The following is a 17,044-nucleotide window of genomic DNA, read 5'->3' as shown; positions in this document are numbered from 1 at the left end:
ACGTCCTCAGCTTACAGCAGTACCCCCCCCCACCTTTTCTCCCCAATTGTCCCCAGCCAATTACCTCCGCCCTCCCGAGCCGTCCCGGTCTCTGCTCCACCCCCTCTGCTGATCCGGGGAGGGCTGCAGACTACCACATGCCTCCTCCCATACATGTGGAGTCACCAGCTGTTTCTTTTCACCTGACAGTGAGGGGTTTCACCAGGGGGATGCAGCGCGTGGGAGGATCACGATATTCCTCCCAGTTCCCCCGACCAACCAGAGGAGGCGCTAGTGCAGCGACCAGGACACATACCCACATCCGGCTTCCCACCCGCAGACACGGCCAACTGTGTCTGTAGGGACGCCCGACCGAGCCGGAGGTAACACGGGGATTCGAACCAGCGATCTCCCTGCTGGTAGGCAACGGAATAGACCGCCATGTCACCCAGATGCCCCCTGTGTACAGCATTTCTGCCTTAAACAGGTTTCCACTCGCCTAGTTCAGCGGTATGACATGCTGCGTGTTTTTGCAGGGAAGTCATGAAGTCTGCGCCACCTCCCCTACTAATCCCTCCTATCAGGGAAGGAGAAGCAGAGCTGGTCCTTCTTGGAGCCCTGTACAAACAGTCTTCCACTCTTGTGTAAACCCATTCGTGACAGTGTGCTCGGCTCACTCCAGGGAAGCGGTGGACAAGCGGTCTTCCCAGCTGGTAGGATTCTTTGCTGAACCACCTTAGCAGCTGCTGCTGCTGCTGGGTGCGCCACGCAGGGAACAGGCCTGAACTGTTGGGCATCACCATCTTGTTTCCTGCATCCGTGTTGATATTCTGCTCCTCACTAGTTGAGCACTTATAACACCTTTGACAGGTTCGGGGAAAAAACCCGATATATCTATATATATATATATATAGATATATAGATATATAGATATTTATATATAAAAACTTAGCACAAAAAGTAAGGGAATGTGTGTTTGGTAGAGTGTGTCTTTGTTGTAACAATGCTTCTTGGCAGTAAATCTTCTACCAGGCAGCTGATGGTCAGCAGCACCTGGGGGACCAGAAGCTCAACACAAGACTCAATAGCAGCGGCAAGATAAGCTGGTTGGCATTGGCAGAGAAGATCTGGCAAATTTCTCATGGGTGCAACCCACATACTCAGCTCTGCTGCTCATCCCACAATGCAGGTTCCTTACACATGTGGCGCCATTTAAAAGGGGAGTAAACAGGCTTTCCAACGCTATAAGATTTACTGCCAAGAAGCATTGTTACAACAAAGACATCATCTACCAAAGACACATTTCCTTACTTTCTGTGCTAAGTATAGATAGATAGATAGATAGATAGATAGATAGATAGATAGATAGATAGATAGATAGATAGATAGATAGATAGATAGATAGATAGATAGATAGATAGATAGATAGATAGATAGATAGATAGATAGATAGATAGACAGAGAGATAGATAGATAGATAGATAGACAGATAGATAGATAGACAGATAGACAGATAGATAGATAGATAGATAGATAGATAGATAGATAGATAGATAGATAGACAGATAGATAGACAGATAGACAGATAGATAGATAGATAGATAGATAGATAGATAGATAGATAGATAGATAGATAGATAGATAGATAGATAGATAGATAGATAGATAGATAGATAGATAGATAGATAGATAGATAGATAGATAGAGAGACAGAGAGACAGAGAGACAGATAGATAGATAGATAGATAGATAGATAGATAGATAGATAGATAGATAGATAGATAGATAGATAGATAGATAGATAGATAGATAGATAGATAGATAGATAGATAGATAGATAGATAGACAGATAGATAGACAGATAGACAGATAGATAGATAGATAGATAGATAGATAGATAGATAGATAGATAGATAGATAGATAGATAGATAGATAGATAGATAGATAGATAGATAGATAGATAGATAGAGAGACAGAGAGACAGAGAGACAGATAGATAGATAGATAGATAGATAGATAGATAGATAGATAGATAGATAGATAGATAGATAGATAGATAGATAGATAGATTAGATGATAGAGAGACAGAGAGACAGAGAGACAGATAGATAGATAGATAGATAGATAGATAGATAGATAGATAGATAGATAGATAGATAGATAGATAGATAGATAGATAAATAGATAGATAGATTAGATGATAGATAGATAGATAGATAGATAGATAGATAGATAGATAGATAGATAGATAGATAGATAGATAGATAGATAGATAGATAGATAGATAGATAGATAGATAGATAGATAGATAGATAGATAGATTAGATGATAGATAGATAGATAGATAGATAGATAGATAGATAGATAGATAGATAGATAGATAGATAGATAGATAGATAGATAGATAGATAGATAGATAGATAGATAGATAGATAGATAGATAGATAGATAGATAGACAAGACTGGACCCCTGTGGAAGCCTTCGTCTAACCTTGTGTATGCCTGAGGTCAACATCTCACCATTACCACAGACATTTTCACCAGCAGCCAGCAGGACAAAATGGTTTCCAGTGAACTATTTGTGTGACCTGTTGTGTATTTTAGGCCTTAACTAAGCCCTTCGGGACTAGCCTTTGATTTTGGGCTATACAAATGACCTTGACTGGACTGGACTGGACTGGACTGACTAGCTGGACTAGCAACGCTAGCCCGTGACAGCACTGCAAATGAGTGTCACAGCAGTGCCGCCAGGGATGAAATAGTCGGGCCTGAGTCGAACCTGAGTCGGGCCTGAGTCGAGCCTGAGTCGAACCTGAGTCGAACCTGAGTCGGGTCTGAGTCGACCCTGAGTCGAACCTGAGTCAGGCCTGAGTCGGGTCTGAGTCGACCCTGAGTCGAACCTGAGTCGAACCTGAGTCGGGTCTGAGTCGACCCTGAGTCGAACCTGAGTCGAACCTGAGTCGAACCTGAGTCGGGCCTGAATCGAGCCTGGGTCGGGCCTGAGTCGAACCTGAGTCAGGCCTGAGTTGAGCCTGAGTCAGGCCTGAGTCAGGCCTGAGTCGAACCTGAGTCGAGCCTGAGTTGAGCCTGAGTCAGGCCTGAGTCAGGCCTGGGTCGGGCCTGAGTCGAGCCTGAGTCGGGCCTGAATCGAGCCTGAGTCGAACCTGAGTCGAACCTGAGTCGGGCCTGAGTTGAGCCTGAGTCAGGCCTGAGTCGAGCCGTGTGGCGTTCAGCTAAACATCACTGCTGGTGTTTAGAAAAGAGAGAAAGCCACTTTACTTCGCAGCTGTACAGTTGTTTTTTGGTTACACTCCATTTGTCCTCTGCATGTAACACATCTTGTTGTGTAGGAGCAGTGGGCAGCTGCAGCGCCTGGGGACCAACTCCAGTTATTTCTCCCTCCTGCCTTGCTCAGGGGCACAGGCAGGAGTATTAAACCTAACATGCATGTCTTTGTTAAATCTTCTTGATATTCCGAGTTATAAATAAAGAAAGTGTTTCTGTTTCTCCCATGTTGTTACACAGATGAACAGCACATTCTGACACATGCAGACGTTACCTTTTGAGGAGGGAGAGCCAGCTGTCCTTCTGGTCTGCAGAGCTGCAGGGGACACACACAGTCAACACCAGAGCTGCCGTTAGTATGGCTGTACCACTTCAGTCACCATGTCTACCTCAACATCTTGTGTGTGTGTCTATGTGTGTCTGTGTGTGTCTGTGTGTGTGTGTGTGTGTCTATGTGTGTCTGTGTGTGTGTGTGTGTGTGTGTGTGTGTGTGTGTGTGTGTGTGTGTGTCTGTGTGTGTGTGTGTGTGTGTGTGTGTCTGTGTGTGTGTGTCTGTGTGTGTGTGTGTGTGTGTGTGTGTCTGTGTGTGTCTGTGTGTGTCTGTGTGTGTGTGTGTCTGTGTGTGTCTGTGTGTGTGTGTGTGTGTGTGTGTGTGCACATGGGTGTGTGCACATGGGTGTGAATGTGTTTGACTAGGGTTTGGTGCACACCTCAGCCGTCTCTGACCCCAAGCTTATGGAATCTACTACTACTACTACTACTACTGCTACTACTACTACTACTACTACTTCTACTACTACTACTACTGCTACTACTACTACTACTATTACTACTACTACTATTACTACTACTTCTACTACTACTGCTACTACTACTACTACTACTATCACTATTACCATTACTACTACTACTACTGCTACTGCTACTACTACTACTACTACTACCACTACTGCTACTACTACTATTACTACTTCTACTACTACTACTACTACTGCTACTAATGCTATTACTACTACTACTACTATTACTACTACTTCTACTACTACTACTACTACTACTGCTGCTACTACTACTACTACTATCACTATTACCATTACTATTACTACTACTACTACTACTACTACTACTGCTACTACTACTACTATTATTATTACTACTACTACTACTACTGCTACTACTACTACTACTATCACTATTACCATTACTATTACTACTACTACTACTACTATTACTACTACTACTACTTCTATTACTACTACTACTACTATTACTACTACTACTACTTCTATTACTACTACTACTACTACTACTACTACTATTGGCTGCTCCCGTTAGGGGGCGCCACAGCGGATCATCCGTTTCCATTTCTTCCTGTCCTCTGCATCTTCCTCTGTCACACCAGCCACCTGCATGTCCTCCCTCACCACATCCATAAACCTCCTCTTTGGCCTTCCTCTTCTCCTCTTCCCTGGCAGCTCCATATTCAGCATCCTTCTCCCAGTATACCCAGCATCTCTCCTCCACACATGTCCAAACCATCTCCATCTTGTCTCTCTTGCTTTGTCTCCAAACCGTCCAACCTGAGCTGTCCCTCTAATATACTCCTTCCTAATCCTGTCCTTCTTCATCACTCCCAATGAAAATCTTAGCATCTTCATCTCTGCCACCTCCAGCTCCACCTCCTGTCTTTTCATCAGTGCCACTGTCTCCAAACCATATAACATAGCTGGTCTAACCACCATCTTGTAAACCTTCCCTTTAACTCTTGCTGATACCCTTCTGTCACACATCACTCCTGACACTCTTCTCCACCCACTCCACCCTGCCTGCACTCTCTTCTTCTTCACCTCTCTTCTACACTCCCCGTTACTCTGGACAGTTGACCCCAAGTATTTAAACTCGTCCACCTTCTTATGGAGTCTTACTTCTTAAGGAGTCTATATGTATCCAAAACAAAAAGCAGGAAAGCCCGTCACCACATCCGGATGTGGTGACGGGCTTTCCACGTGATTAGAAGAGAAACCACTGGTGGCAGCAAGTGGAGTCCAACACGAGCAGCAGATCCAGTGTTACAGTCTCAGCATCGACGGCAGCAACAGCTTACTCCTTCATTTGGTAATGTGCACAGGTGGAGGATAGCAGAAGAATGGTGTTGTTGTGGATGAACAGACTTTTCCACCACCGTACACATGGCTGTGACGGTTTACCCACCATGTCAGAGGTAAAGACAACCTAACAGAGCCACGTAGACGTGTTGCTGTGGGAACGGCCTCAGCAGCGACATAACGGTCCCAATGTCACCTCCCCAAGAGCAGTTGACTGCCAACCACTGCGCGTCATGAGGAAAGATAATGAAGACATCAGGCAGTTTTGGCTGCAGATTCCTGTGTCCTTTATTTATTTGGAATTTCCCCCCAATTGTACCCGGCCAGTTACCCCACTCCTCCCGAGCCGTCCCGGTCTCTGCTCCACCCCCTCTGCTGATCCGGGGAGGGCTGCAGACTACCACATGCCTCCTCCCATACACGTGGAGTCACCAGCCGCTTCTTTTCACCTGACAGTGAGGAGTTTCCCCAGGGGGACGTAACACGTGGGAGGATCACGCTATTCCCCCCAGCCCCCCCCCCCCCCCCAACAGGTGCCCCGATCGACCAGAGGAGGCGCTAGTGCAGCGACCAAGACGCATACCCACCTCCGGCTTCCCACCTGCAGACACAGCCAATTGTGTCGGTAGGGACGCCCGACCAAGCCGGAGGTAACTCGGGGATTCGAACCTGCGATCCCTGTGTTGGTAGGCAACGGAATAGACCTACATATTTGAAGACTGTTGTGTTGCAGTGTTGTTATTCTATGTTCAGTACACTGAGCGCCATGAAGCCAGAGTCAAACTCCATGTAGTGCAAACCTCCATGGCCAGTAAACGTGATGGTGATGATTGTGACGATAATACCATACTCACTGCTGAAAGATGACCTCATTTAAAGCTCCTTAAGTGATAGGCCCCTTCTGTGCTATAAACCTTGTTACCTGTGTAGCGAATTCGGAGGGCACCCGGGAACCGCCACAGCCGGGACGCGAACCCGGGTCTCCCGCACCACGGGCGACTAGGCTAACCAGTCAACTAAAGCAGTGGTTCTCAACCTTTTTGGGGTCCTGGACCCCCTGCGTATTTTTGATCTACCCTGAGGACCCCTCCACCTGATCTTGGGGGAGGGGGGTTGCAATTTGGTAGAAACAGTAGAAACTGCATTTTAAATTGCATTATAGCATTTATTCACTCTTTGGGGCAAAAATAAGAGCTTGTGGAGTTAGAAAACAACGAGACAGGAGACGTGAGAGTAGACGTAGTCGAGGTAGTTTACTAGCTCCAACTTAGCACGTCATACATTCGACAACGACACTGAACTCTCAACCGGAAGCGGAAGTGCATCCTCTGACCCCTCGCCTCTTCCCTTAAAGGTACACCGTCCTCTTAGGTGAATGTCTCTCGTTATATAGATGTGGGTCACCACAATAGGATCTTTTTTTTTAAAGATATTTTACTTTCACGGACCCCTTGCAATTACACCACGGACCACTAGGGGTCCGCGGACCCCCGGTTGAGAAACACTGCACTAAAGGGTGTGACTTGTTAGCCAGCGGGCTAGGGAGTCTGCACATCTGTGGGCCTTACACCTGCTTATACAGAGCGTGTATATGGAGCTTGGTTTCACAGTAAACACATACCTGTGTACGTATGTATGTATGTTCCCTTTGGGTGTGTTTCGTATGTGGGGATTGTTGTCCAGAGCTGCTTGTCTCTTTGAACCTCACATAGACAAGTGTCTCGTCCAGCAAGGTCAGAAAACTCAGAATTCTTTCCCATGAAGGCCATATTTACAAAATGCTATTCGTGCACTTAGACTCTAAACACCCTGAAAATGTGCTACAGTGCAATCTGCAGGACCCCGCAGTGATGTGTATCACCTCTGTTTTACGTCTTTTCTGCAAACGAGGCTACAGCACAGCAGTTTAATGACATCCCGACAGTTTCCGAGCTCAGCAACATCGATCTGCAGCTCCTCCCTCCTGCCTCCTTCAAAACACGCAGCTTCGACTCACAACCTCTTCTCTACTTAACTGATTCCAAGAAAAGCGAAGAAAAAAAAAACAAGAAACTATTATCAAGACAACGAAACCCCAAACGTGTACCCTGGATCCCAGCCCCATTCTCAACCTCCTGATCACCAAACTAGCGAGTCACGACGATCTAGCAAACTGTAGGCCTGTCTCCTACCTATCCCCCTTTCACATCCAAGGTGCTGGAGAAGCTGGTTGATGCTGTTTGAGATATTTCAGACAGGCTCTCTTCCAGCCCACAGCAGTGAGACAGCTGCACTTAGGGTCACGAATCACCTGCTGATGGCTCACAGGGAAAGAAATAATAACGATGCCTGGTTGTAGCACAATTCCCTCCAGATAAAAAGCAGAAAAGCTGAGAAACTTGTTGACTCTCCACACCAGATTCAGTTATCCTTCATATGACACTTCAGCTCTGACCACCAGGAAATCCCCCTCTCCTCCTCCGTTACTGATCTAGGTGCTCCACCCTCACCTGAACTTTGAAGGCCGCATTAAATATCAGGGCAAAGCCTCCTCTTCCTTCCACCTAAAGTGCAACTCCAAACTCTGACCCACTTTAACCATGTCAGATAAAGAGAAGTTTGTCCATGGTTTTGTTTCCCCAAGGACTTCCGTAACACATTCAACACATTCCTCCCCGGGATCCCTGGTAGGATCATCCATCCATCCGTTAGCCAAACCGCTTATGCTGCTCTCAGGGTCGCGGGGATGCTGGCACCTATCCCAGCAGTCTCTGGGCTGCAGGCGGGGAGACACCCTGGACAGGCTGCCAGGCCATCACAGGGCCGACACACACACACACACACACACACACACACACACACACACACACACACACACACACACACCTAGGAACAATTTAGTATGGCCAAGTCACCTGACCTCCATGTCTTTGGACTGTGGGAGGTAAACTGGAGCACCCAGAGGAAACCCACGCAGACACGGGGAGAACATGCAAACTCCACACAGAGGACGACCCGGGATGACCCTCAAAGTTGGACTACCCCGGGGCTCGAACCCAGGACCTTCTTGCTGTGAGGCGACCGTGCTACCCACTGCGCCACCGTGCCGCAGGATCATCCATAAGCTCAAACATATTCACAACAGCCCTGCCAGGATTCTGACGAGAGTGTAAAAAGGCAAACAAAAAACACTCATTCTGTTTCCACTGCACTGGCTTCCTATCCCCCTCAGAACTGATTTCAAAATTCTTCAATGCACAACATTTCAATGCACAACATTTCAATGCACAACATTTCAATGCATCTGTGAAGGTGCACGTTCCTACCTCACGGAGTGGTTTACTTCGTAGACCTCAGCCTCACATTCACATTCACATGGCTCCACAGGACCAAACCTCACACAATCAGGGATTGGGCTTCCTGTTTGGCTGCCCTACAGCTTTGGAATTATCTCCTTGATCAGGGCACCACAGACTTTGAGCCCTTATAATACAGCCCTAAAAAACATTCTTATTCAGCTAGGCCTTCTCTTGCTTTGTTCAACAAATGTTGGTTTCTAATCTGTTTTCAGCTGTGAGACTGACTGCTCATGAAAAGTGCAGTACAAATAAGATGTATTATTATTATTATCAATTTTATAATGTTTAACTAATCACTATTATTATCATTACTTTCACAATATTTAATTAATGGCTTATTGATCAAGTTTATAATATGCTACAAGTCACTCGTTGAAACAAATCTGGAACGTTTGGCGTTTTAACACTGAGTAGTTGTTATCATAGAATTTCATTAATAATTTTTCATGATTTCGGAGACGCTTTAAGAAAAGCGATCCATTTTTGTATTTGCAGCTCAGTCTTCACTGTAGGTTGTCAAAAGCAAAGCAAGGAACTTTAGTATATCGGTATGTTGACCAATAGCACTAACTGGTATTTGAAGAGTGGGGTCATCACTGATTGCTGCTGGGTGATGCCCATAACATTCTATATAATGGAAAAGAGGGGTCTCAGTCCAACAGAAAAGTGGGTTGGCATCCAAAAGACAGAAAGAATAACTTTTCGGAGACAGAGCTTGACGTTTTATTGACTCACCTACAAAACACCTACAAGACCTAAAACATAACATTCTCATAAATCACTTAAGAGTTTTGCACAGTGTCATAACATATAAATATGCTATTAATACTTCATAAGCATTATCAGTAAATTCCCTGGAGTCCACATCAGCGAGGACCTCTCCTGGCCACCAAACACCCAGGCCCTTGTGAAAAAGACCCAACAACGCCTGCATTTCCTGAGGAGGCTGAGGAGCGCCCATCTATCCCCCAAAATTCTCACCAACTTCTACCACTGTACCATAGACAGCATCCTGACCAACGTCTATCACCGCACCATAGAGAGCATCCTGACCAACTTCTACCATTGTGCCATAGAGAGGATCCTGACCAACTTCTACCACTGCACCATAGAGAGGATCCTGACCAACTTCTACCACTGCACCATAGAGAGGATCCTGACCAACTTCTACCACTGCACCATAGAGAGCATCCTGACCAACGTCTATCACTGCACCACAGAGAGCATCCTGACCAACTTCTACCACTGTGCCACAGAGAGGATCCTGACCAACTTCTACCACTGCACCATAGAGAGGATCCTGACCAACTTCTACCACTGCACCATCCAGAGGCTCCTGACCAACTTCTACCACTGCATCATACAGAGGATCCAGACCAACTTCTACCACTGCACCATAGAGAGCATCCTGACCAACGTCTATCACTGCACCACAGAGAGTATCCTGACCAACTTCTACCACTGTGCCATAGAGAGGATCCTGACCAACGTCTACCACTGCACCATCCAAAGGCTCCTGACCAACTTCTACCACTGTGCCATAGAGAGCATCCTGACCAACTTCTACCACTGCACCATAGAGAGGATCCTGACCAACTTCTACCACTGCACCATCCAGAGGCTCCTGACCAACTTCTACCACTGCATCATACAGAGGATCCAGACCAACTTCTACCACTGCACCATAGAGAGCATCCTGACCAACGTCTATCACTGCACCACAGAGAGCATCCTGACCAACTTCTACCACTGTGCCATAGACAGCATCCTGACCAACTTCTACCATTGTGCCATAGAGGGCATCCTGACCAACTTCTACCACTGTACCATAGAGAGGATCCTGACCAACTTCTACCACTGCACCATAGAGAGGATCCTGACCAACTTCTACCACTGCACCATCCAGAGGCTCCTGACCAACTTCTACCACTGCACCATACAGAGGCTCCTGACCAACTTCTACCACTGCACCATACAGAGGATCCTGACCAACTTCTACCACTGCACCATAGAGAGCATCCTGACCAACTTCTACCACTGTGCCATAGAGAGCATCCTGACCAACTTCTACCACTGCACCATCCAAAGGCTCCTGACCAACTTCTACCACTGAATCATACAGAGGATCCAGACCAACTTCTACCTCTGCACCATAGAGAGCATCCTGACCAACTTCTGCCACTGTGCCATAGAGAGCATCCTGACCAACTTCTACCACTGTGCCATAGAGAGGATCCTGATCAACTTCTACCACTGCACCATACAGAGGATCCTGACCAACTTCTACCACTGCACCATCCAGAGGCTCCTGACCAACTTCTACCACTGCACCATACAGAGGATCCTGACCAACTTCTACCACTGCACCATAGAGAGCATCCTGACCAACGTCTATCACTGCACCATACAGAGGATCTTGACCAACTTCTACCACTGCACCATAGAGAGTATCCTGACCAACTTCTACCACTGTGCCATAGAAAGCATCCTGACCAACGTCTGTCACGGCACCACAGAGAGTATCCTGACCAACTTCTACCACTGTGCCATAGAGAGCATCCTAACCAACTTCTACCACTGTGCCATAGAGAGGATCCTGACCAACTTCTACCTCTGCACCATAGAGAGGATCCTGACCAACTTCTACCACTGCACCATCCAGAGGCTCCTGGCCAACTTCTACCACTGCATCATACAGAGGACCCAGACCAACTTCTACCACTGCACCATAGAGAGCATCCTGAGCAACTTCTACCACTGTGCCATAGAGAGCATCCTGACCAACTTCTACCACTGTGCCATAGAGAGGATCCTGACCAACTTCTACCTCTGCACCATAGAGAGGATCCTGACCAACTTCTACCACTGCACCATCCAGAGGCTCCTGGCCAACTTCTACCACTGCATCATACAGAGGACCCAGACCAACTTCTACCACTGCACCATAGAGAGCATCCTGAGCAACTTCTACCACTGTGCCATAGAGAGCATCCTGACCAACTTCTACCACTGTGCCATAGAGAGGATCCTGATCAACTTCTACCACTGCACCATACAGAGGATCCTGACCAACTTCTACCACTGCACCATCCAGAGGCTCCTGACCAACTTCTACCACTGCACCATACAGAGGATCCTGACCAACTTCTACCACTGCACCATAGAGAGGATCCTGATCAACTTCTACCATTGCACCATACAGAGGATCCTGATCAACTTCTACCATTGCACCATACAGAGGATCCTGACCAACTTCTACCACTGCACCATCCAGAGGCTCCTGACCAACTTCTACCACTGCACCATAGAGAGCATCCTGACCAACTTCTACCACTGTGCCATAGAGAGGATCCTGATCAACTTCTACCACTGCACCATACAGAGGATCCTGACCAACTTCTACCACTGCACCATCCAGAGGCTCCTGACCAACTTCTACCACTGCACCATACAGAGGATCCTGACCAACTTCTACCACTGCACCATAGAGAGCATCCTGACCAACGTCTATCACTGCACCATACAGAGGATCTTGACCAACTTCTACCACTGCACCATAGAGAGCATCCTGACCAACGTCTATCACTGCACCATACAGAGGATCTTGACCAACTTCTACCACTGCACCATAGAGAGTATCCTGACCAACTTCTACCACTGTGCCATAGAAAGCATCCTGACCAACGTCTGTCACGGCACCACAGAGAGTATCCTGACCAACTTCTACCACTGTGCCATAGAGAGCATCCTAACCAACTTCTACCACTGTGCCATAGAGAGGATCCTGACCAACTTCTACCTCTGCACCATAGAGAGGATCCTGACCAACTTCTACCACTGCACCATCCAGAGGCTCCTGGCCAACTTCTACCACTGCATCATACAGAGGACCCAGACCAACTTCTACCACTGCACCATAGAGAGCATCCTGAGCAACTTCTACCACTGTGCCATAGAGAGCATCCTGACCAACTTCTACCACTGTGCCATAGAGAGGATCCTGACCAACTTCTACCTCTGCACCATAGAGAGGATCCTGACCAACTTCTACCACTGCACCATCCAGAGGCTCCTGGCCAACTTCTACCACTGCATCATACAGAGGACCCAGACCAACTTCTACCACTGCACCATAGAGAGCATCCTGACCAACTTCTACCACTGTGCCATAGAGAGCATCCTGACCAACTTCTACCACTGTGCCATAGAGAGGATCCTGATCAACTTCTACCACTGCACCATACAGAGGATCCTGACCAACTTCTACCACTGCACCATCCAGAGGCTCCTGACCAACTTCTACCACTGCACCATACAGAGGATCCTGACCAACTTCTACCACTGCACCATAGAGAGGATCCTGATCAACTTCTACCATTGCACCATACAGAGGATCCTGATCAACTTCTACCATTGCACCATACAGAGGATCCTGACCAACTTCTACCACTGCACCATCCAGAGGCTCCTGACCAACTTCTACCACTGCACCATAGAGAGCATCCTGACCAACTTCTACCACTGCACCATCCAGAGGCTCCTGACCAACTTCTACCACTGCATCATACAGAGGATCCAGACCAACTTCTACCACTGCACCATAGAGAGCATCCTGACCAACGTCTGTCACTGCACCACAGAGAGTATCCTGACCAACTTGTACCACTGCACCATAGAGAGCATCCTGACCATCTGCATCTCAGTGTGGTACGGCAACTGCACATCAGTAGACCAAAAAGCTCTGCAGCGGGTCGTCAAGGCGGCCCAGCACATCACCGGTACCCATCTCCCAGCCATAAAAGACATTTATCACAAACGCTGCCTTCGAAGGGGTCTGAGCATCAGCAGAGATCCCACCCACCCCAACCATGGACTGTTCTCCCCCCCTGTGTTCTGGGAGGCGCTACAGGAGCCTCAAAGCCTGCACTACCAGGCTCAAAAACAGCTTCTTTCCCCAAGCTGTTGCCCACCTGAACCTGGCAACCCACTGAATATCTGTAAACATGTTTATACTCATGCCCTTTTTTTTACTTGCACTGTTTGCCAAAGCCGCAACCCTTGTTCAATTTTTACACGTGTGCCTGCACATTGTTTTTAATGACAATACATTGAATTGAAGTTTGGTATGCAGGGCTTCATAGAAAATGTTGCAAGCTACTCCTTTCTAAGCCTACAACCAACAGCAAACTTTGCATTTCACTACAAAATTAGTTTATCATCGATCACAACAGTTTTACCGTTTGTTGAACTAGATGTATAGATTTTTCCCTCTTTTTCACCCCAAATTTGCTTGGCCAATTACCCCACCCTTCCGAGTTGCCCCGGTCTCTGCTCCACCCCCTCTGCCGATCCGGAGAGGGCTGCAGACTACCACATGCCTCCTCCGATACATGTGGAGTCAGCAGCCGCTTCTTTTCACCTGACAGTGAGGAGTTTCACCAGGGGGACGTAGCACGTGGGAGGATCACGCTATTCTCCCCAGTTCCCCCTCTGCCCCCGAACAGGTGCCCCGACCGACCGGAGGAGGCGCTAGTGCAGCGACCAGGATACATACCCACATCCAGCGTCCCACCCGCAGACATGGTCAGTTGCGTCTGTAGGGATGCCCGACCAGGCCGGAGGCAACACGCGGGTTCGAACTGGCGATCCCCGTGTTGGTAGGCAACGGAATAGACAGCAACGCTACCCGGATGCCAGATGTATCATTTTCATATTGCTTTTTACAACATATAGTTGTAAAAAGTTGGGCACCCTAGTCAGACTGCATATTTTTCAACATTTCTAAGTAAAAATTAAATTAACATTACATTATATTAGTAACAACACTACATTAGTAACAACGCTAGATTAGTAACAACACTACATTAGTAACAACACTACATTAGTAACAACACTACATTAGTAACCAGATGTGATTATTTCTGCACATTTGTAATCAACATCTACTTAAATGCGGGATTTAACATGTTGCCCTGTTGTGCGTACTGCACTTGCAGACAGCTCTTAACAGGCTACAGGAAGTGTTTACAAGCTGTACTTTCTGCCAAGGGTAGTGGTACTAAGTAGGCCTGCCGAGGGACCGGGTGCCCAAACCTTTGACTACAAAGACCCATAGCCCAGGTGTGTATAACCAGGTGTGTATAACCAGGTGTTTATAACCAGGTGTGTATAACCAGGTGTGTATAACCAAGTGTGTATAACCAGGTGTTTATAACCAGGTGTGTATAACCAGGTGTTTATAACCAAGTGTGTATAACCAGGTGTTTATTACCAGGTGTGTATAACCAGGTGTTTATAAACAGGTGATTATAAACAGGTGTGTATAATCAGGTGTTTATAAACAGGTATTTATAACCAGGTGTGTATAACCAGGTGTTTATAAACAGGTGTTTATAACCAGGTGTGTATAACCAGGTGTTTATAAACAGGTGTGTATAACCAGGTGTTTATCACCAGGTGATTATAAACAGGTGTGTATAACCAGGTGTTTATCATCAGGTGATTATCACCAGGTGTGTATAACCAGGTGTTTATCACCAGGTGATTATCACCAGGTGTGTATAACCAGGTGTTTATCACCAGGTGTGTATAACCAGGTGTTTATAACCAGGTGTGTATAACCAGGTGTTTATCACCAGGTGATTATAAACAGGTGTGTATAACCAGGTGTTTATCACCAGGTGATTATCACCAGGTGTGTATAACCAGGTGTTTATCACCAGGTGATTATCACCAGGTGTGTATAACCAGGTGTTTATCACCAGGTGATTATAAACAGGTGTGTATAACCAGGTGTTTATCACCAGGTGTGTATAACCAGGTGTTTATAACCAGGTGTGTATAACCAGGTGTTTATAACCAAGTGTGTATAACCAGGTGTTTATTACCAGGTGTGTATAACCAGGTGTTTATAAACAGGTGTTTATAAACAGGTGTGTATAATCAGGTTTATAACCAGGTGTGTATAACCAGGTGTTTATAACCAGGTGTTTATAATCAGGTTAGAATGTCGATGGGAACAGGTGTGTATGTGCATGTTTGTGTGTTTACATGGGTCTTTGTGTGTCTGCGTTTACGTGGCAGTGTGTGTGTGTGCTGTACCTAAAGGTAGCGACACAGTTGCAGGTCGGCCAGCCCATGACAAAGCTCCTCTCTGGGCTGGTGCTGCCCTCACACACCTCCTCCATGCAGCCCGCCATCCACATGTCACACAGACAGGCCTGGGCCTTCAGCTTGAAGTGGCTGGCTGACCTGGGGAAGGCAAGACAACGAGAGCGGGAGAGGTAAAAACGGATGTGGAGAAATGCGTATGGATGTGTCCGCACACACAAACTGACTTACTTGGCCTTAGCGATGACCAGTACGTCACTGAACAGGAAGAGGTGTCTCTCCTGGGTCTGCAGTCCCGTCTTCAGCTGGGCTTGGCCGTGGAGCAGAAACGATCGATCGGAGCAGGTCAGGAAGGACTGGACCAGCGGGCAGGTCTCGGGGGACACGGGGACTGGGAAGCTCTCTCTGGAATCACAACAGCATCACGTCACACAGTCTCCTGGCTTGCTGGTCTTTCACACTGCTCAGGTTTATCACCTCCTCTCCAAACGTCTGCCTAGGGAGGGTTGCTGTTTGGTTCACCACAAGAAATACTGATAAAGGGAATATGCACTTTTTGAATAGTTCAGTGATCAAAGTTGTGGGATTACTGTACAGAGGATCTATATTCTGAGGAAACAGGCGGAGCAAAGGGCGTAATCCTGCCAGACCATCTCTAGTGCAGAGAGGTAACGTGAACCAGCACATCTCTCCTGGACTATTAACTGCCATGGCTACCTGGAGAAGGCTTTCTTCTTGATCTTCTCACACATCAAGTTAGTGATGTGCTAATGTGATCCACATATGAGTGCTCTACATAAGTTAGCAGTACTCCAGGTAGACAGACAGAAGTACTTCTCAGAGTATTTACCAAGAGCATTTAAATCACTCCTCAGGTACAAGGAGTCAACATTCAACTGCTTCCCAAGTACGCTATGTGTACTGGCGGGGCCCATGGTTCACACACTCCCCACTGTACAGATGCAAATACTGCGTCCAAGTCCATAAATTCTCCATGTTGTTCTGCCATCCACCAGCAGTAAGTCTGCTGCAGGTTCATGAGAACGGCGGCGGGCCGGTAATGCAGCGGACTCACGGGTTCAAAGATTTCTAATTTATAAGAGGATGTTGTGAGGATTACACCACTCATTTGTGAGCCTTTGACACCGGTGTTGTGGTGTGAATGGCAGCAGACTCAGGGGATCTCTTTCTCAGGACCGGTGGTCAGGACCTCCTGTGTTGGGTTG

At 47.0% G+C, this 17,044-nt stretch overlaps 1 protein-coding gene across 1 annotated transcript in view; it reads right to left on the bottom strand.

The window, feature by feature from the left end:
- Positions 1-17,044, bottom strand: part of LOC130131442 (rho GTPase-activating protein 20-like) — a 72,818-nt gene that overhangs the window by 34,374 nt on the left and 21,400 nt on the right. Inside the window, exons 3-5 of the mRNA XM_056301119.1 lie at positions 16,050-16,223; positions 15,810-15,959; positions 3,540-3,581 (exon numbers count right to left, since the gene is read on the bottom strand). Coding sequence (XP_056157094.1) covers positions 3,540-3,581; positions 15,810-15,959; positions 16,050-16,223 — 366 coding nt within the window. The remainder of the gene's footprint in view (positions 1-3,539; positions 3,582-15,809; positions 15,960-16,049; positions 16,224-17,044) is intronic.

This window comes from Lampris incognitus, chromosome 21 (assembly GCF_029633865.1).
Source record: "Lampris incognitus isolate fLamInc1 chromosome 21, fLamInc1.hap2, whole genome shotgun sequence".
Lineage (NCBI taxonomy): Eukaryota > Metazoa > Chordata > Actinopteri > Lampriformes > Lampridae > Lampris > Lampris incognitus.
The sequence above is the reverse complement of the archived record's forward strand: the minus strand, read 5'-3'. Positions and strand labels throughout refer to the sequence as shown.